Source organism: Hordeum vulgare, chromosome 4H (assembly GCF_904849725.1).
Source record: "Hordeum vulgare subsp. vulgare chromosome 4H, MorexV3_pseudomolecules_assembly, whole genome shotgun sequence".
Classification (NCBI taxonomy): Eukaryota; Viridiplantae; Streptophyta; class Magnoliopsida; order Poales; family Poaceae; genus Hordeum; species Hordeum vulgare.
In genome coordinates this window covers 549,938,478-549,960,836 of record NC_058521.1, presented here as the reverse complement: position 1 = coordinate 549,960,836, position 22,359 = coordinate 549,938,478, and the positions used below count along the sequence as shown (strand labels likewise).

The 22,359-nt window shown below is 44.7% G+C and overlaps 1 protein-coding gene across 1 annotated transcript; it reads right to left on the bottom strand.

Annotated features, from left to right (window-relative positions):
• Positions 1 to 20,673: 20,673 nt before the first annotated feature.
• On the bottom strand, positions 20,674 to 21,484 carry LOC123446931. Its single transcript, XM_045123476.1, has one exon. The coding sequence runs from the start codon at positions 21,263 to 21,265 to the stop codon at positions 20,822 to 20,824; it is 444 nt and encodes a 147-aa protein (XP_044979411.1). The 5' UTR covers positions 21,266 to 21,484; the 3' UTR covers positions 20,674 to 20,821.
• Between the last annotated feature and the right edge of the window lie 875 nt (positions 21,485 to 22,359).

The following is a 22,359-nucleotide window of genomic DNA, read 5'->3' as shown; positions in this document are numbered from 1 at the left end:
TCCTTTCCACTTGGAAACCCTTTCCACCTTTTCCACATTTGAGTTTTTTGCCTCTCAAACCTCATGGGCCTTAGTGGGAGCTTATGTCAGCCCACTAGGGGCTGGTTCCCACGGCCCATAAGGCCCCTCGGGGCGTGACACCCCTCCCGATGGTCCCCGGTACCCTCCCGGCACTCCCGATACACTACCGATGAGCCCGAAACTTTTCCGATGACCAAAACAGGACTTCCTATATATCAATCTTTACCTCCGGACCATTCCGGTGCTCCTCGTGATTTCCGGTATCTCATCCGGGACTCCGAACAACTTTTAGTTACCAACACCTATAACTCAACTATACCGAAACGTCACCGAACCTTAAGTGTGCAGACCCCGCGGTTTCGAGAACTATCCAGACATGACCGAGACACCTCTATGGTCAATAACCAATAGCGGGGCCTGGATGCCCATATTGGATCCTACATATTCTACGAAGATCTTTATCGGTTGAACCTCTATGTCAAGGATTCAGTTAATCTCGTATGTTGTTCCCTTTGCCTTCGGTATGTTACTTGCCCGAGAGTCGATCGTCGGTATCTCTATACCTATTTCAATCTCGTTATCGGCAAGTCTCTTTACTCATTCCGTAATACAAGATCCCGTGACTAACTCCTTAGTTACATTTCTTGCAAGGATTATTGTGATGTTGTATTATCGAGTGGGCCCCAAGATACCTTTCCGTCACACAGAGTGACAAATCCGAGTCTTGATCCATGCCAACCCAACAGACACCTTTGGAGATACCTGTAGAGCACCTTTATAGTCACCCAGTAACGTTGCGATGTTTGATACACACAGGGTATTCCACCGGTGTGGGGAGTTGCATGATCTCATGGTCATAGGAACACATACATTGACATGCAGAAAACAGTAGCAGTAAACTGACACGATCATATGCTACGTTTATAGTTTGGGTCTTGTCCATCACATCATTCTCCTAATGACGTGATCCCGTTAGCAAATGACAACACTTGTCTATGGACAGGAAACCTTGACCATCTTTGATCAACGAGCTAGTCAACTAGAGGCTCACTAGGGACAGTGTGTTGTCTATGTATCCACACATGTATTTGAGTTTCCAATCAATACAATTCTAGGATGGATAATAAACGATTATCATGAACAAGGAAATATAATAGTAACCAATTTATTATTGCCTCTATGGAATATTTCCTACAGTACTAGCATTAGTTTTGGAGGGTGTGAAAGAGGAACCTACTTTATCAATAACTTCCTCCATTTTATCAATCATATTCATATTTTTCTCTACCCTCTCATCAATAATAGTATCCTTCTCCTTCAATGTTTTCAAAGTCATTCCTACCCATGAACCACATTGAGTGATATGATTATGAAGCTTTTTGTCTAACTCCTCAATTTGTTCATTAGTAGTAATTTTCTTTTCAATAGCGTCACATTGGAGACGTATCAGGTGGGCCAAGACAAGGAAATACCTACTGGTTATGGTTAATAAATTCACTAAGTGAATTGAGGCCAAACCAATAACTTCTTCGAAGTCCGGACAGGTTATCGATTTTATATCCAGCGTGGTTCACCGGTATGGTGTCCCCCATAGTATAATAATGGACAATGGATCCAATTTCAGAGATCAGGAGGTGAAGGGTGGTCTGCTAACTACGACATCAAACTTGATTACGCCTCCGTATATCACCCACAAACCAATGGATAGGTTGAACGGGCCAACGATCGTAGTATGAGTGGTATCAAACCTCGATTGGTCCAATCTCTGGAGGAATCTGATTTCCATTGGGTAGAGGAGCTCAACTTCATATTGTGGGTTTTGCGTACCACCCCAAATCGATCAACGGGATATACATCATTTTTATGGTGTACGGGACAGAAGCGGTCATCCCCTGTGATATCATCCATGATGCACCTAGATTGTGCATGTACGAGGGAAAGGAAGCCGAGCTAGATCGGCAGGATGACTTAGACGCACTAGAAGAAGAGCATGACATAGCTTTGGTGCGTTCCACCTTTTATCAACAGCAGGCTCGGTGCTACCAGAGCAGGGAGGTTGGGTGAAAGCATATAATGTGGGCGAGCTTGTGTTACGCCTCCTGGAGCAGAAGAAAAATAAACTTTCACTTAAATGGGAGGGCCCTTTCATAATTGATGAAGTACTTACACGAGGAGTGTATCACCTCCGCAACCCATCAGATAATCGCGATGAACCGAAACCATGGAATCCAACTCGTCATCGACGCTGATACATCTCCAACGTATCTATAATTTTTTTATTGTTCCATGTTGATATATTGTAATTCTAGAATACTTTGGGGTATTTATTTATCAATTTATATTATTTTTAGCACTAACCTATTGACCAAGTGTCCAATGCCAGTTGGTATTTTCTATGTGTTTTTCACTATTTAGGTTTTACATACCAAACAAAGTCCAATTACCCTGAAACTTTTTGGTGAACTTTTGTGGACCAAAAGAAGACCAACCAGCATCGGAAGAAGGATGGAGACCGCACGTGGGGCCCACAAGCCAATAGGGTGCGGCCTGGGGGGCACCCTGCTAGCTTGTGCCTCCCTCGTGGCCCTCCCACTCCGTTATTTGGCTTATAAATTCTCATCTTCCCTAAAAATACCAAAGTGAGTCCCAAAACACTTTTTACACTACCGCAAGTCTTTGTTCCGATGGGAGGCCATATGGAGTTCTGTTTCAGCACCTTACTGGAGAGGGATCGATCACGGAGGTCCTCATCATCAACCTTGCTGCCCTCGGGATCATGTGTGAGTAGTTCACCATAGACCTACGGGTTCATAGTCAGTACCTAGATGGCTACATCGTGTCATTATTCTCCATGCATTACTCTATTTTACTTAATACTCTAGATGCATGCTAGATAGCGGTCGATGAGTGGAGTAATAGTAATAGATGTAGGAAGGAGTCAACCTATTTGTTTATGGACGTGATGCCTGATGTCTACTACGCAACCTTCTCCTTGTAGACTTTGTTGGGCCTCCAAGTGCAGAGGTTTGTAGGACAGTAGCAATTTTCTCTCAAGTGGGTGACCTAAGGTTTATCAATCCGCGGGAGGCGTAGGATGAAGATGGTCTCTCTCAAGCAACCCTGCAACCAAATAACAAAGAGTATCTTGTGTCCCCAACACACCCAATACAATGGTAAGTTGTATAGGTGCACTAGTTCAGCGAAGTGATGGTGATACAAGTGCAAAATTGATGGTAGATATGGGTTTTTGCAATCTGAAATTACAAAAATAGCAAGGTAACTAAGAGTAAAAGTGAGCACGAACGGTATTGCAATGTGTGGAAACAAGGCCTAGGGTTCATACTTTCACTAGTGAAGTTCTCTCAACAATGATAACATAATTGGATCATATAACTAGCCCTCAACATGCAACAAAGAGTCACTCCAAAATCACTAATAGCGGAGAACAAACGAAGAGATTATTGTCGGGTACGAAACCACCACAAAGTTATTCTTTCTCACCGATCTATTCAAGAGTCCGTAGTAAATAACACGAAGCTATTCTTTCTGTTCGATGCATTCATAGAGTTCGTACTAGAATAACACCTTAAGACACATATCAACCAAGACCCTAATGTCACCTAGATACTCCATTGTCACCTCAAGTATCCGTGGGCATGATAATACGATATGCATCACACAATCTCAGAATCATCTATTCAACCAACACATAGAACTTCAAAGAGTGCCCGGAAGTTTCTAATGGAGAGTCAAAACGTGTGCCAACCCATATGCATAGGTTCCCAATGTCACGAAACCCGCAAGTTGATCACCAAAACATATATCAAGTACTCACATGAATATCCCATTGTCAACATAGATAGACACGTGCAAGACATACATCAAGTGTTCTTAAAGACTCAATCCGATAAGATAACTCCAAAGGGAAAACTCAATTCGTTACAAGAAGGGAGAGGGGGAAGAACATCATAAGATCCAACTATAGTAGCAAAGCCCGCGGTACATCGAGATCAAGACATCTCAAGAACATTAGAGAGAGAGATCAAACACATAGCTACTGGTACATACCCTCAGCCCCGAGGGAGAACTACTCCTTCATTGTCATGGAGATCGTCGGGATGATGAAGATGGCCACCGGACACTACTAGGAAAAGGCCTGCTAATGGCGCACCTATTTTGGCTACTAATGGCGCACTATAGGTGCACCACTAGCATCACGCCATTAGATTTTTTTACAAATGGCGCACCACAAGTGCGCCATTAGTATCTGGTATACTAATGGCGCACCAGGCAGTGCGCCATTAGTATTGCTCACGGTGCACCGTTAGTATGCCTCTCAGGTGCGCCATTAGTATGCCTCCGAGGTGCGCCATTAGTATGCCTCCCAGGTGCGCCATTAGTATAGCCCATGGTGCTCCATTAGTATCTGGTATTCTAGCATATATATGTTTTGTTTCAAAACCACAAATTCAACAGCACATAACATATATATCAAATATATAATACATAATATGTGCCCGATAGTTTTACTGATCCACGACACATAACATATATGCAAAGTTGCATAACAAATTTCATGATCCATATATCAAAACTCCATAGCATACATACATCCAAAATTCCATAGCATCCATATATACATATAGTTCCATAGCATCCATACATACATAGCTCCATAACAAATATAATATACAATGATACTTTGCGGGCATTAGTAAGTAATATTTGGCACCGGTTCAGGATTGCTTTCTATTGAAGTTGTTTCCTCTGCTTGATCTTGTGATGTACCTTGTGAGATTGTTGATACAGTAGCCTGAAGCAAAGGGAGACAGAGTCGGTAAATCAGCATATCGACAATTAGTAATCAGGATTATACATTAGAAATAACCAATTCCTCAATCTTGTTAGCATGTGTTTTTATTAAATGCCCAAATAGCAACAATCACGTGTATTCATATTCAAGGATTAACTTGTAAGAAGATAATCAAATAAATCAATACTACTCCCTCTATCCCATAATATAAGCACGTTCTTGACACTACACTAGTGTTAAAAACACTCTTATATTATGGGACAGAGGGATTAGCATGTAAACGTCGACAAGAAAGCAGCAGCCAGGATGCCAACTAAGCTGACACTGGGCACATAACAAACCATTGTGTTCTGAGTATACGATATACTAATACTATGTCTCCGTCTATCACAAACCAACAGATATTCAATAAATAACTAGGAATGAATAGGATGTACCTGAGTAGTGAAGTTGCTTTCGGACTCTTCGTACTCAAAACTGCAGTAGTGGAAACAGCAGCAACACCCTGCCAACCAAACAAGAAGTAATGTTGAAAAATGTATAATTACCCATATAACTAAAAGATGAAGAGCTGCACAACATAAAAACATGGTAGAGAAATGATCTCCACGAGCATAGCAGACAAGCAGTATTTGTGGAGAAAAAACATAAGGAAGTTTGCCAGTTGTTTCTATTAGCAAAATCACAATAACCAAAGTAAAACAAAGCATTAACAGCTCACAGCCCACCTTGATAAGACTGGAAGGAGCAAGTGAAACCATGTCTTCGAGTGCTTCAACCTTCTCCATAGGCAATGTGCTATAGAGATCCTCGACATCACTAAATTCATCAAAATCTTCCTGAATTTGGATTACGAAATCAATAGTCAGAACAAGCAGCAGATCCACCATGTTCAGATATATGTTTTCTTTTAATGATTTAAGGAAACGTAGTCAACAAAGAGAATAATTTGGAATGCATATTCGAGGATGCCGTTTGCAGACCAACCTATCCAAAGAGGCCCTCCATTGTCGATACACTAATAGAAGTTAAAAATTCAAAGAGAGTGCAAAACTGGTGATACGAAGTAAGAACATATGCTTGATATGGTAAAAGACTGTTGGTACGTGAGCATATAAGGTTATTGCTTCCCGCAACCTGCTCAACAGTCTGTATTTCAAATTGGAATCGCGGGGTTGCGGGTTATGGTAAGGAAAACGGATAATTCAAATTTGCATCCCTGTGCATCACTACACTTAAGGCTTTATAATACTCCCTCATCAGACAATATTGAACAATCATATCAACCCGATACTAAATAAGCTGACCATGTTTTTATTGTAATCCTCATCTCTTGCCTATTAGAAAACTGTAAACACTCAGTCGCTATTATCTAGGAACACTACCATGATGCCAGTTAAAAACCCTACTATCCACTCTGCTATATTTTTGTAGGCACTGAAGATACAGTTTATGTAAGAAACTGACAGAGAAGCACAAAATAGGGTGGATGAAGCATAGCGTCAACCTCACTCGTTGATGGCCAAATACTCCAACTTATCACTATCTTTGAAGGATCAACAGACTCCGCCGTTCTGTTTTCATCCAGCTTACATTGTGTACATTCAAGCACTACATGTTTCAGCCGGTGCCAGGTTGTTCTCCTTTTGCAGTAAAAACATATCTGAACAGTTAACAAAAATATGAGGGGATGAATCGTCATAAATTATTGAAACAAACAAAGACTTCAACGAAACTAAATAGGTAATTATTTCTCATTGGATGCACAGATAAGCATTTGTCTCTATAGCAAATCACTGTTTGCAATCTTGGGAAAAATGATAACAGTTTTTTTTAGATCTGTAGCTTTGTTTCAGCAACTTATATGTCGAGGGCAGCTTCCATCACTTTTTTCAGAACAAACCTTATGCAAGGTTACTTCACAGTGATGACCTGAACATCACGTCCTTTCATCAGGTAGGATGTTCTTCGAGCAAATCAGGCACTCAACCTGAATCCAAATGATTTGAAAGGTTCCTTCTTTTAGAGAATCAAAAGTAGGGAATCACACTCACGCTACCTTATGTAACATCCAGAGTACACATCAAAATACTGTGTATAGAATCACTTGATATTGGTATCCTATATTCAGAAGCTTTAAAGTGGATCAGAATCCTATAGCAAGTGTTACTTAGCATCATTGCTTCATTTCTTGACCAAGCTTTCACCTATTATTTTAATAACTAGTAACAGTCTGACTGTGTTTCTATGGCGAAGAGTCCATAACCCTGATCATCTTGATGTCCATTATAACAAGATTTGTAGCATATTCCAGGATTGTTGTTCCCTTATTTATCAGCAACCAGAGCTACAGATAATGAACACAAGCAACGGCGCAACACTTGTGTTTATGAACTCTCAATATTACAACCTTCTTCTGCCAGCTCTATTTCAGAACACCGGAACGAGGGATACATGATTCTTGTATTTGTGAACGGAGGGAGTGCTAAAGTTTTTCCATCCAATCCATCCATCCATGGAGCGCACCAACTAGTATAGGATACGGATAATGACCACCAAGCACATTACAAAAAAACAGAGTGGCCAATCCCATTAAGTAGAAATTTAGCTACCATTAGAAACCAAGGAACAGAAGCATGGTCCATTGCTAACTAGTACAAAATACAGGAAAGATAGCTATGCATGATCTATAGCTAACCACAGAACAGAAGTACAATCGGAAGCTCTAGGAACCCAGTAACGCATGGCATCAGTAGCTAATAACAACCATGTACACAACCATCACGTGCAAGACATACATCAAGTGTTCTTAAAGACTCAATCCGATAAGATAACTCCAAAGGGAAAACTCAATTCATTACAAGAAGGGAGAGGGGGAAGAACATCATAAGATCCAACTATAGTAGCAAAGCTCGCGGTACATCGAGATCAAGACATCTCAAGAACATTAGAGAGAGAGAGATCAAATACATAGCTACTGGTACATACCCTCAGCCCCGAGGGAGAACTACTCCATCCTTGTCATGGAGATCGCCGGGATGATGAAGATGGATTCCCCCTCCGGCAGGGTGCCGGAACGGGCTCCCGATTGGTTTTTGGTGGCTACAGAGGCTTGCGGTGGCGGAACTCCCGATCTAGGTTTCTTTTGGGGGGTTTCTGTATTTATAGGAATTTATGGCAGTGTAATTACGTTGGTTGGGCCCATGAGGAGGTCACAAGCCTGCTAGGTGCGGCCTAGGAGGGCGCCTCCTAGGCTTGTGACTCCCTCGTGGCTCTTCTGGCCTTCTTCCAAATCTTCAGGGGTCTCTTTTGGTCCAAAAAAAATCATCGCAAAAGTTTTATTCCATTTGGACTTCGTTTTGAAAAAGGTCAAAAACTCGGAAAAAACAGAAACTCGCACTAGGCACTGAGTTTATAGGTTAGTCCCAAAAAAGATATAAAATAGCATATTCATGCATATAAAACATCCAAAGTTGACAAGATAATAGCATGGAACCATAAAAAATTATAGATACGTTGGAGACGTATCAATGCCTATATACACATGATCATTGCCATGAATATTGCGTAGCTATCTTCTTTTCTAACAATTCCCCAACACTAATTTGTTTACTCGTCGTATGCTATTTTTCATGAGGGATGCCATTAGGGAAAGCTATGGCTCGTGGGTCTATTCACAATATATTGATAAAACCTTCATTACCTTGCTGCCATTTAATTGTTTTAATTTTATCTTGCTATCTACAATTATCTACACACCTCACTTACTTGCAAATAACAAGACAAGAGGATTGACAACCCTCTTGCCCGCATTGGGTGCAAGTTGTTTGTTCTTTTGTGTGCAACCGCTGAAGACGGTTGTGGATGATATTCCTATTGGTTCGATAAACCTTGGTTTCATAACTGAGGAAAATACTTACCCACATTGTGCTCTGATAACCCATTCCTCTTCACAGAAAACCCAACGCAGATCACAAGTATCAAGAAGGATTTCTGGTATCGTTGTCGGGGAAAATCATCACCAACTACCAAGCAACTCCACACAAAATTTCATTCACTTGTTCCTCTTTTTATTTGCTGGTATATTTAGTTTGTCTCATAAAAAAATAAAAATAGAAAAATATTTATCTTTACTTGCTTAGCTTGTTACTAGATTGCATCTTCGCTCTCTAGTTTGCTTGAAAGTTTCTATCATGCGTGAGTTTGAAGTTAGTAATGCTTCCACCTCTAGTGCAGAAACCCTTGATTTTCCAACTTCACCTTGCGATGAGAATGTTAAAACAATTTTTATGAAGTTTCTAATGAAAACTTGATAATCTTGTGAAGGTGATCCTCCTAAGTTCTAACCTATTATTCAAACTACGACATTCCGCATAGGAAGTGGTACTATTATTGGAATGAGTGTGATCCAAGATTTTTTTAGTTGTGCGGGATCATGAAATTTGATAGAAGGTTATATTGTTGCTAGAACTACAAGTTATGCGGATGCAATATATTTTCTTATAGCATAATCGGAGAGACAATTTCTACACAATCATCCTTTTATACTATGGTTGTTCCTAGTATTCTCTAATATCCATGAAGCTTCTACTAAACGTCTAGCTACTATATTCCTTTGTCAAGAATTTAGTAATATCATACAAGAAGCTAGAGATATATTTTCTCATTATAGGGTTAACGGTGAGTGCCTACCCATAGAGGGAATTCTTTATGAGTTGGAAGAAATAAGAAAACTAAGATCCACGGACCATGTTTCTTATGATGAGAACCTTAGAAAGAAGGTACCGCTTAGTGTCCTAATTGATAAGATTTCTGAACACAATGATTGATTTGCTATACCAAAACTTGGATTGGATTATGAGCTTCGAACAAAATTAAGGAAATACCTCCATAGGAATCTATACAATGAGGAACTAACTACCACTTATGAAAAACCTGAGGAAGAGCCTCATGTTCCTCCCAAAGTAGACCTTTTGGATCCTAATGTTGTGATATTTAGCCCCTTCAATTATTTTGGCATACCTATCAGAAAGCTTGATGTCAAAAGAAGGGAATATGATTATAGCATGATGGGTCATTCTCACAAAGATGGCAACACTTCAAACTATGCAATATGCCTAGCTAGGGGAGTGCCAAGCTAGGGGCATTAAACGATATGGCTTGTTAGGAGGCAACACAATAGCCTTATCTTTTACTTTACATTCTGTTTTGTGAGTCGACATGATTATTTCTACTGTAGTAATTATGTTTGTATCTTTTATTTTGTTTTTTGCGCCAAGTAAAGCCTTTGATATGTTTAAAAACATTTGTTTACTAAGTTCTGTGTAGAAAAACAAACTTTCATGTCGAGAGGTTGAATTGTTGCTCTATACCGGAGAGTGCTAAATTCCTGATATTGTTAAGCATAACTGAATTACAAATTTCCTACAACATCCTAATTTTTCATATTTTTCATAGTTACACAAGTAGGGTCACAAACTGGATCATTGTGTATTTTCTGTTTTAGACACATTATGTTTTTACTGCATAGTGTGGTTGTTTTGGAGTTATGAATTATGTCTGGGGTATAAGCCATGAAGATGATGAAATAAAGTAGGCATTATGCAAGATCAATTATGAATCAATTTTTAATAATATGGAAATTAATGATTTATTATATTATATCAATGGATCTCGTGAGGTTTGTTGAGTTTCGTGTGATTAAAGTTTATAAGTTTTGGGTGCAACCACGATGGAGAAAAGAATAAGGAGCGGCAAGACCTTAATATTGGGGATGCCCAAGGCACCACAAGGCAATATTCAAGGAAGGTCCAAACTTCTAAGCATGGGAATGCCCCTGCAGGCATCCCCTCTTTCGTCTTCAATCTATCGGTAACATCACTTGAAGTTATATTTTTATTCATCACATGATATGTGTTTTTCTAGGAGTGTTGTGTGTTTTTGTTTAATTTGTATAAATTTTTTCCACAATCATTGTTTCGTGATTGTATTATGAGGCACACATATTCATCATCATTTATTAGAATGTTGATTATGCTTCACTTATATCTTTTGAGTTAAGGCAAATTGCTCTTGTGCTTCTCCGTAGAGCATGTCGATGCTTATATTTTTTAGAAATCATTTGCACTCTCGTTCTTCACTTATATATTTTTGAGAATTTAATAGGAATTGGTAATTTTCATGAATTATATGTTTGGTCCAAAAACAATAGGTATACACGAGTTGTATAAAAAACTTGCATATAGATCACTAAATAGGGTTGAGGATTATCAACGATACTAAGGTTATAATATGAAGGATTACTAGTAACTAACCGGTCTAGTAAAAATATTGGTGTTCAGGTTTCTGATTTTCCCACTCATTAAAATGCCAGTCATGGCTTTGCTTGGAAGTTGGAGCGTAATTTGTCCTTGATTGATATCTCTTGTGTTGTCCGAATCGGAGGTGCATGATGGTTAAATCCTTCCAACCTCCCTCCTTGGAGAATGCAAGAATTACTTTGCTTTGAGTGCTAATAAAACTTCCAAAATAAATACTTGAGTTCTTTATGACTAATGTCAGTTTTTGGACTATAATCACTTCCACCTTTCCATATTTTGCAAGCCTATTCGGTGTTGTGCATTGCTCGTCTCACCTCGAGACTTGGTGAAATTTTCACAGGTGCATCCAAAAATCGTGATATGATACGCTCTATCACACATAAGACTCATTATATCTTGCCTTAAAAGAGTCACCATACCTACCTATTTTAGCATTTCCATAGTCATTCCGAGATATATTGACATGCAACTTTCATTGTTACTTTTCATTCCATGACTTGGGCACTCATTGTCGTTTTTGCTTTCCATGATCATACATAGCTAACATGATTTTTATGGCGAATCCACCGTTCATCATTGTTATACATGTTATGGTAAATCATTGCACTTCGTGGTACACTGCTGGCGGCATTCATATTGATTCATCATGTTGTTAACCTAATCAAGTTTTAAGTAAAATAAAGTGTGATGGATTATTAAGGTGTGCCCCTACCTATGAGGATAAAACAAATGTCAAAAATAGCCCAACAAAAAGGGACAAAAGGAACAACAAAAAGATAAAAATGAGAGGCAAAAATGAGAGAAAAAGAGAGAGGGTGCACATTACTATCCTTTTTCCACACTTGTGCTTCAAATTAGCACCATGTTCTTCATATAAAAACTTTTCACATACTTCATGATTATGCTAGTGGGATTTTTAAATTATATAATTTGCCTTGTATATTCCGACAATGAGTTTCCTCAAATCCTCGAGGTCTTCATGAGAAAGCAAGTTGGATGCACACCCACTTAGTTGCATTTGGAGAGGTTTCACACACTTATAGCTCTATTGCATTTGTTGCATGGCAATCCCTACTCTTTGATTTGACATCGATTGTAAGGGCTCTCCATTGCCTAACGATCAACCTCATTTATGCGAGACTTTCTATACTTTTTGTCTTCCTATAAACCCCAAGCATCATTCTCTTTGCCATCCTAAGTGCTAAGTCCATGGCTCACGCTCATGTATTGAGTAGAGTATAAAAGGTGTAGCAAGAAAAGGTATGATACAATTGCTTGATTTGGCACCAGGGTGCTCATGATTTATACTTTATGCTAGGAAGACCGAGCTACACCATTCTTACATGATTAAATGTTTTGGAATGACATTCTTTAGCATTCTTTATTTTGAAATTGATTGATTATTTTCTAGCCCTTCTTTGTATTATCATTTTGATATCTATTAAGTCATCATTTCCCAATATCCATACCAAGAGAATTACATGAGTATACATGCTAGGTAGCATTTCACATTAAAAAATTTATCTTTTTATTTACCTACGCAAGGACGAGTAGGAATTAAGTGTGGGGATGCTTATATGCTTCCAAGGTATCTATATTTTTTATTGTTTCATGCTATTGTATTACCAATCTTATATGCTTTATATGCCATTTAATATTGTTTTAATGGACTAACCTATCAACTTAGTGCCAGTGTCCGTTTCTATTTTTTCTATTTTTATGTTTTATAGAAAAGCCATACCAAATGAAGTCCAAACACGATGGAACTTTGCAGTGATATTTTATGGACCATAAGAGACCCTAGAAGCTTAGGGGATGCACTAGACGACGTTCGAGTGAGGCACAAACTCACGTGGCGCACCAGAAATTCTAGTGCTATTTATTCTCTAAAGTCGAGAAACCACCAAAATGAGACTTGGATAAATTTTATCACCAGCGCAAGCCTTTGTTCCTCTGCGCTCCCATCGGGGGTCCTTTTTTGGAGTGTTGTCAAAGGGGGAATCCATCATGGAGGCCATCTTCATCAACCTTGTCGCCTTCATGATGATGTGTGAGTAGTTCCCCACATGATTTATGGATCCATAGGAGTAGCTAGATCTCTCTCTCTCTCTCTCTCCCTCTCCCTCCCTCCCTCCCTCCCTCTCTCTCTCTCTCTCTCTCTCTTTCTCTCCGTTCTTCAATACAATGATCTCTTCGAAGACCTATTTTGATGTAATTCTCGTGATGCGTTTGTTGGGATCCAATGAATTGTGGATTTATAATCAAATTATTCATTGAAATTAATTGCATCTTTTCACATCTATTATGTGTAATTTGATAACTATGTATGATTTCGGATTTGTGAGTTTTCTTTAGCTAATTAAACGAGTATATCTTTAGAGGGAGTGGGCATAGTAGTGGGTTCAATATTCCGGTGTCCTTACTCTATGACGGGAGGAGTTGCAAGACATGTATATATTATTGTATTATTTCTACTAAGGATAAAACGGCGGGATCTGAACATATTAATTGATCATATCTTGTCTACATTATGTGAGCCTGTTCCAAGCATTACTCTATTTGTTATGAACTTAATATATTGGGATGCATGCTGGATAGCGGTCAAGGGTGAAGTAATAGTAGTAGGCGTTAGTAAGCTTAGCAGTCTACTTATCATGGATGTAATGCCTATACGTGAATTATGTCATGAAGAATCAGAATCATAACTGTGCGCTTTTCTATGAGTTTCCAAACAGTAATATATCTACCCACTCTATATTATGCTTATGAGAGAGATGCCTCTAGTGAACGATGTGGCCCCCGGACCACTTTCCCTATTAAATACCAAAGATACAATTACTTTGTTCTTTCTATTTATTTTATTTTATCTTATTATTTACCAATCACTGCCATTTTTTTTTGCAAGTTTGTGAACTAAACCATCACGCATCTCTGTAGGGCGACGACATCAGTTTTAGATATGAGGAGTGAGAGCATTTCATATTATCGAATTTGTAGATGTAGGACTACAAACGATCTATGCTCTCGCGAGCTTTTGGGATATAATTTACCGCACGAAATCTGTTTTTCAAATTTTGTAGTTCTGGATTCGGCTTTTGTTTTGGACGACGATTTTGAGTCCGTGTAGAGCCTGCTGCGGAAAGTGTAAACCGTGTTTACACTTCCGTGGAATAGGGGGTGTGCTAGAGTTGCTCTAAACTCTCTCTTGATTCTCAAGTTTAGGGATGACAGGATCACACTCTGCAAGTTTGTGGACTAAGCCATCAGGCATCTCTCTAGGACGACGACATTAGTTTTAGATATGAAGAATAAAAGCATTTCATATTACCGAGTTTATAGATGTGAGGGATGACTTTGGATGAATTAATGTATGTTCTTGACTGACCTTTATAAAATAATTAATAAAAATAGTTGAATGCATCGATTGATGCAGAGGAGGCCCGGAGTTAACCTCCTTTTTCAAAAAGGAAATGTGGGTCTGTAGTGCTCTTGCCTCCCCAAGCCAAGAAGAGACGAGCGCAGGGCTACCAGCGAAGAATGCTGACAGTGGACTGAAATTTTTCTTTGCGTAGCCAGCTTGATCTTGGCAAGCTTCCATGGCTCCAAGGGACATGACTAGATCGAACAGTTGGAATCGTGGAGCTAGCCGGGCCGACTGTTCCGCAACGTTGCCGTTCCAGCCTAGCTTTGGTTGCTTGCCTTGCCTTGCCTCCTGCCTGCTGACTGCACACCACAGCACAGCACGCCACAGGAAGCGCACGGTTAATTTTAATTGCGGATATGTAGATCCCCGTGACGCGCATTGAAAGAGGGTGCGAAAAGCCTGTGGCGATGTCTGGTTGCACAGTAGTACGCTACGTTGGTCCCTGACTGCATGCGTCTGGTTGAGTCCAATATTACGCATACGATGATGCAGGAAAAGGCAAGCGGGGAATGAAGAGGCGCTGCCAGGGCATGCATGCCCCTCGCCGGAGCCGATCTGCCACGCAGCGATTGGACGCGACGGCGGGGCCTCACGTGGCGCTGCCACTTCCGAGACCTATCACGCACTGCTCCTTCGTCAGAAGCCTTGTTTGTTTCGCACGACGCCGGTCAATATCTAGCTAGCTAGCTAGTGCAGTACCACCGCTGCTGGCACACGCGACACGAAAACGACGAAGGCAGCTAGGCCACACGATTCGTCGACCATTCTATGCTCTACAATATGAGGATGGACGTTTGGCTCCCGAGCATCATAGAGGTCCTTCAATTTGAAATTCAAATATCATTTTTCTAGAAAAGGAGGATGACCCCTGACCTCTGCGTCTGGGAGATGCATGCGGTCATTTTATTGATTATTCTCGAGAACCTTAAAAAGTAGAACAACAATATGTCTGAATCCGTCATCTTGCCAACATCTACCGCTACCCTATCCATATGATGAAGGGGTGCAAGCCGGACCATGTACCCAGACCTCTCAACTAAGCCTAACATCTAAACCGGAGGCCCCGACCGAGCCATCTACCGGGTCCGGGGCACAAACCGGTCTGACTCACTCACATGTGTCGCCGTCGCCATCTTCCACTGGTCCATCTTCAGAGCATATTGAGGTGTCAACCTTAGCAGGTCCTCCGTCATCGCCGCCGCCACGACGCCAAACGACAACCACCACCTACGTGAGCCTTGGAAGGTCTTATGCCATGGACGCCACCACGACGCCAAACGACGACCTTCACCTACGCGAGTTCATCTCCAAGCAACGGACGTAGATCCATGCTATGATAGGTTCGCACCACCGCCATCGCCCACCACCCACAAGCGCCACCCAACCCCAAGGTTCCCAAAGCGACGCCTTCAAGAAGGTAACGGCGCCGTGAGCATCGCCGACACCCAACAAAGTTAGGGCTTTCGCCCGGGAGACCTAGTGGAAGGGAAAGTGAGAAGATCAGTCCATACCGACGCCTCCAAGGAGGGGAACGGCGCCCAAGGCGTCGCCGTCGGCGCGGCCGGCCATGATCGGCCAGGGATTTCGCCCGAACTAGATCCCCGCCACCAGTAGCGCCTCCTGTACCGAACCGGCAATCAAGGGAAGCGCGGCCCGACCAGGCTGGCCCGCACGCCGGACAGAGGAGGAGAGAAGGCGCCAGATCGTGCGCACCGATCGTCGCAGAAGCCGCCGCCAGCCGCCAACGACCACCGGGATCCCGCCGCCCGTACGACAAGGACGCCATATCCACCGCCCGTACAGCTGCTCGCCAGAGCCTGCCGTGCCTCGCCAAAAGGAGTCGCCGCTCCAGATCCAGGACTCCCCACGCAGAGTCAGGGGAGCCGAGATCCCACCGCCACCATCCTTGGCGCCCCGGGCTTGCCCGGCGGCTGCCTCAGGTGGCGGCGAGGAGGTGGGACGAGGTGGGGAGGGGGCCGAGGCGGCGCAGCTAGGGTTCCCACGCCGCCGCCGGGGGAGGCGACGCGGGGGTCGCGAGAGAGAGGTTAGGTCGCGAGCCTCCCTCTTTGGTCCCAATCATAAAAAAATATAGTTTTACAATTTAAAAAATTCTGAAAAACAATGCAGAGATATGTGAGGGCGTAATACACATGTGTGTAAATTTTTAAGACAAAATACGTTTAAATAAGAGCTGTGAAAAAAGACAAATCTGAAGAATTTTTAATACATGATACTATTCATTGTCTAAGGTCATGAATTTGTTTCTTTGGACCGATCGCATTTCAAAAAAAAATATTCTAAAATTTCACACATATGTACATAACATCCTTGTTTACTTGCGTGTTTTTTCAGATTTTTTTAAAACCAAAATAAATAAATTTTGAATTATTTTTAAAGAAGCCTTTTATGGTGTTCGGAAGCTAAAAACAATTTCCGCTACAAAATATACTACTCACTATCCCTATGTGTAGTCATGCTAATGCAAAGTAGGAGTACTTGAATGTTTTGATTGAGTGTGTCCGCGCGCGAGTCACGAGCATGCTTTTGTATAGGAGCAGATAAGAGAATTACAACACAACTCCACAGACGCTCCCCGATTGTTCGGGCAGGTCGTTCGATTAGTGTTCGGTCATAAAAAATGATTCAGAAAATATTTTAAAAAGGCCACAAAAGTCTGGTTTAATTGACATCCTTCATATCCATTTTAAATATGAGATGGTTATGGGGAGCCTGAACGCGTCCGGCACGCCCGTGTTATAGGTCTTGCCCACCGTCGTCCCCATCGTCATGTCAGCCCAGCCCACCACGGAGCCACTAAATACCCCAATCCGGAAATCCTAGACATCCGGCATTTCACTCTCCATCCACCTAAATTCCATCCCCATCCTTCAACCCGATGGCCGGCGACAGAAGCAGCTCCGACAGATCGAACATCGATGTGGAGGAGGTGGCCCTCCGCATCGCGTTGTGTCGGTCCTTGCAGGACCAAGGCAACCCCGACGACGCTGGATCTGCGTCCTTCTTCGGTCCCGTCGCATGCAGACAGAGTGCCGACGGTGATGGATCTGCATCCTCCGGGCTCGTCACACGCCGACAATGTCGCATGCCCTTCCCGCGAGGCGCGCAGCTCCGGCCGCTCCCGCTCCGGCCGGTCCGCTCCAGGTCAGGTACGCCGCCCACCTCCACCGCCTTCTGCTCCGGAAGCGGTGCTCGGCCACCGTTGGGTCCTCGAGCCCGTGTCGGGACGGGGCGCACCAGGACGCCGGAGTCCGAGGAGCGTGCAACCCCTAGCGAGCGACAGCGGGAGTGGGAGAAGGGGGAGGCACTGGTCGCGCGGCGTTCGACCTTGAGTGCGTCGATCAACCCCGAGAACGCGCTCCTCACGGGCGTCCTACGTCGCCCGCTGAAGACGGTGGAGTCGGATGCACGCCGCCTCCGCCGCAAGAATGCCGACGCGCTCCGACTGACCTTGTAGTTATCGAAGCGCAAGACAGCGAAGGAGGTGGCGGCGAAGGCGAGAGCGACCCGCCACACCAAGGAGCAGGCCCGACACCTTCACCTCCGGCTCCGATGACGACAACGACGTTCCACCACACGCACACGCCTACACGGAGAATGGGCATAGCTGCGTGGACGATCGAAAGGGGAAGGTGACGGCGAGGAAATGATGATTTCCTTCGCCCTTCCCGTGTTGTGTACATTTTAATTATGCCTAAGTAGTTTCTGGTATGAATTTGACGATGAATTCCGATGAACTATGGTTCTTTTGTTCGCCGAAGCAATTCGATCGGACTGAAGATGTTGATCTCTTGTTTTTCGTAGCGTTGTATGCATTTGTATGGATATGAAGTTTCGGATACGAAGGATGCGGATGTGAAAGGCAAAAAATTACACTGCTCTAAGGCCAACTCCACCGCACGACCCCATCTTGTCCGGCCCCGTCCATTTGGGTAAAAGGGACAAACCGGTCGGCCGAGCGCGAGACGGCCCGGACCGATTTTGTCTGTTTTGTATCCGGGGCGACCCATTTCGAGCGCAAACTTGCGCGGGGTTTGTGTCGCGGCGGACATCAAACAAACGCGCGCTCGTCCGCGTCGGGGCCGCGTGGCAGACGGCCACCTACCTCCCACCCACCCACATCAATGCGCACGAGCGGCCAGGCCCGCCTGTCATCCGCCCAGGGAACGGTCGCGGTCCTTCTTAAATGAGGAAGTCGTGGACCGGTCGTCGTCCACACTTCCCATCGCCATCCCGCTACCTCCTCGAAACCCGACACCCAAACCCTAGCCTCCACGAACTCGTCGGCCGGCCACCTCGCAGCCATGGGGCTCTGGAACTACGGCCGCAAGGGGAAGCACGACCGCGAGGCTGGCTCCTCATCGGGATGCCGCCGCGGCTCCGTGAAGGAGGAGGCCGCATCGCCACCGCACGAGGCCAACGCTCCCTTCACCATCGGCCCTAGGCCCGCCGGCCAGCGCGACCGCAGTACCTCAGCGCTGAGGTATGCCGGTGCTACTCGAAGACGAGGACGCCGGTCCCGTGGAGCGACGTCCACCTCCCCAACGCCTCGCACCTCTCCATCGACCGGGTCCCGATCCCGTCGGTGCCGACGAGCAACCGTGCGCGCCGCGACGAGATCGAGCGCTGCCGCCTCCTCCTCCCCGACGACCTGTACTACGACGACACGTACGCCGCCGACTCCACCCTGTGGGACACGTGGCTCAAGGACGAGCACGACGTGCGGCGCGCCTCCTACTTCGCCGGCACGGTCTCGGGGCCACGACGGGCACGGCAGGTGCACGGGCGTACACGGGCGCGTGGCCTCACGCCCACGCCGTCGCCTTCCCCGTCTCCGTCAGCACCTCCTCATATGACAACGCAGGAGGAGGCCCGGCTCATGCAGCGTGTCATGAAGGACTCCATGATGACGTATGATGAACGCCGATGGCTGGGCCTAGAGGACGCGATGGCCCTCTGTGCGGCTGGCGACGTCGTCATCCCCGAGCAGATGGAAGAGGAGGAGGTGATGGAGGACGCCCCGGTGGCCGCGTTCCCTTCGAATCAGGTGGGCGAGCAGTGGAGCTGGTCGTGCACGGCATCGAAGATGATGCAGACTATGGGGAGCATGAACTGGTGCCCCACGTCGCGCTGGGCCGACCGGATTATCTCTTTTACCCTAAATGAACCGGGCCGGACAGGATGGAGTCGTGCGGTGAAGGTGGCCTAACACATGTTTCGGGTTGATTCAAACATCTGGTGTTTCGTTCAGTTCAGATACTATTCGATGTCGGATCGGCTGAAAATTGATGAGATCACGGTTTGGGTACGCGATATTGAATGGCGTGGCCAGTTCCACTGTCCGTCCGTCCGCTTTGATCACGCGCTGTCCGTGATCCACTCCAGCTTCTGGCCGTGGAGCCAGTGCTTTCTTAAAGTGTCGTGTCAGTAGCACTAGTAGCCTCGTGTCCGTCTGTGCGTGATGCATGTGACGTTTCTTCTCCTTGCCATATCGCAAGTTGAGTAGTACTACTATCTAGTATTATGTGCGTGCGAGAGAACACGTAGTAGTACGTTTAAGCTAAATATAATCTGCTGATGCGACATGCACGCATCTTTGCTTTGAAATGAAACTAGATATATATATCATCTTTTATATCCCCTCCGCAGGGGAGAACACATGCGTATACTCCCATGCATGTGTAGTGTCTCTATTAGGTTTCTTTTTTCCTGACCAATTGTATCTGTAAGTTGGTTACTCTGGTTCGTTGAGAACTTCGGCCAACAAATATTTTGTTATTATAACTTTCTTTTTAGACCTATTTTGTTATTATATCGACATAGGAGAATCCCATGGGTAAATTTTACTCAACATATGTGCTTTTATAATCAACCCAGGTCATGATCTGCTTGTCTGGCTTTATACACATATACGTGTATTTCGATAAAGAGAAAATAGTAGTAGGAGTATTGAGAGTGGCATTCCGAGAGACGTGTCGACATCGACCATCCTAACAATGGACATGCTAATTAAGTACTTATAAGCATCCACCTTGAAGGTTCAGATATGTAAAGTTCTGTGTGTAGGAGACCTCAAATTAAAGTAACCCAACAAGTAGTAGTAATAACTAGTGGTACTGCAAATAAGTCGGGAGCTTACAAGCCGTACGTACAAAATAACGAAAGAACAGCTAGCCGCAGGCCGTAGGGATGCCAATGCCATACGTACGTACGTAGACGACGATATTACAGATGAAGCGAGGTGTCCACGTCTACATCACCCCTATAGCCTGAATTCTGCATTCTCGGCAGCTCCCCCCACGAGCTCGCCGCCGACGCCGCGGCTGCAGCCTGCGCCACGGGCTGGGATGCCTGGACGCCGCCGAACCCGCTGTAGGCGGACGCGCCGTGGAGAGGCCTGGACGGCCGGACCAGGTCCGGGTGCAAGAACCACCTCGGCCGCTCGTCGCCGCTGGCCGCCGTCGGCTGCAGGCCAAGGTCGAGAGGCGCCGGCGGCAACGGGGAGCCGGCGCGGTCGGTGGCGTCGGCGGAGTAGTGCACCCGCTGCAGCTCCCTGCCCTCCCGCATCTCCTTGACCCTCTGCAGGTTCCTGAACCGCTCCTGGAGGAGAGCTATGGACGACGTGTGGATGATCGACGGGGAAGCCTCATTGCGCCCCTGCCTTCTCATCGGAGAGCAGCTAGCAAGTGCTTCTTGTTGCAGAGCTAGCTAGCTAAGACTGGCCGGGCTCCGACTTTTAGCTCACTTGTAGTGGCTAGAGGTGGTCGCTAGCTAGGTGGGTATGCGAGTGTGCGATGCGAGAGGGAGGGGTGGCGATGTTTGGTCTGGTCGGAGCTAGCCTAGCTGCAAATGGACCGATCACCGGTTGAGGGGAGGTTGGAGGGGGCAAGCCGGGGTATATATATGTATGTGGGAGGGAGGAGGCATGGAGGGTTTTGTATAGCATAGATTGTCCTCTTGCACTAATGCCCTCACTCACTGGCTAGTGGCTACTCATGTCCCATGATGATGCGTTGGTTTGGGCACAGTGATTGCATGTGTTTCCGCGCCAACTCAACTCCAAGGGATCCAATCCAAGGCTAAAGCGATTCGAGGAAGAAAGGAAAGGGAATCGGGGCGAGTGGTGGAAAGTCCAAGCGGGAAAATGCCTCCGGGGGTAGAGTGTATGCATGGACATGGACATGGACATGAACACGGATGGTGTGGCGCGTGCAGCGCTAGTGTAGTGGTAGTGGTAGGGGGTTGGGTTTGGTTTGGTTTGGTTTGGTGATTGGATGTGTGGCGCCACTTTTTAAAGTCGGGTGAGGCCGGGGAGGTAGTACAAAGGGCCCTGGAGGCTAGCGCTTGGCGCGAGACAGCGGGGAGGAATATGGTCGTATGGGATTTCGTGGTGGTCTTTGTCATCTAACCCTTGACGCCTTGGGCCTTTTTCCGTTTTTTCTTTTAAACTCGGAAGGGTTGGTTGCATTTGCATGCTCTCCTTGTCCCCGCCCTCCTTGTTCCCCAATGTTTATCGTTGCCTTGTTTGATGTCATGGACGTGGACGACCCTCGACTGGGACAGGAGCTGCTAGCTCATCAGCTCATCCATCACCAAGATTATGTTATGTTATGTTATGTTATGTTATGTTATGTTATGTTAAGCTGGCACATCGATCCATGTAGGAGGAGTATACATATATATCCATGCATGGCAGCGCATTCTATTCCCACTCCGGTTCTTGATTTCATAGTTAATCAACCCTAGCCCTAGCTTGGGGTTTT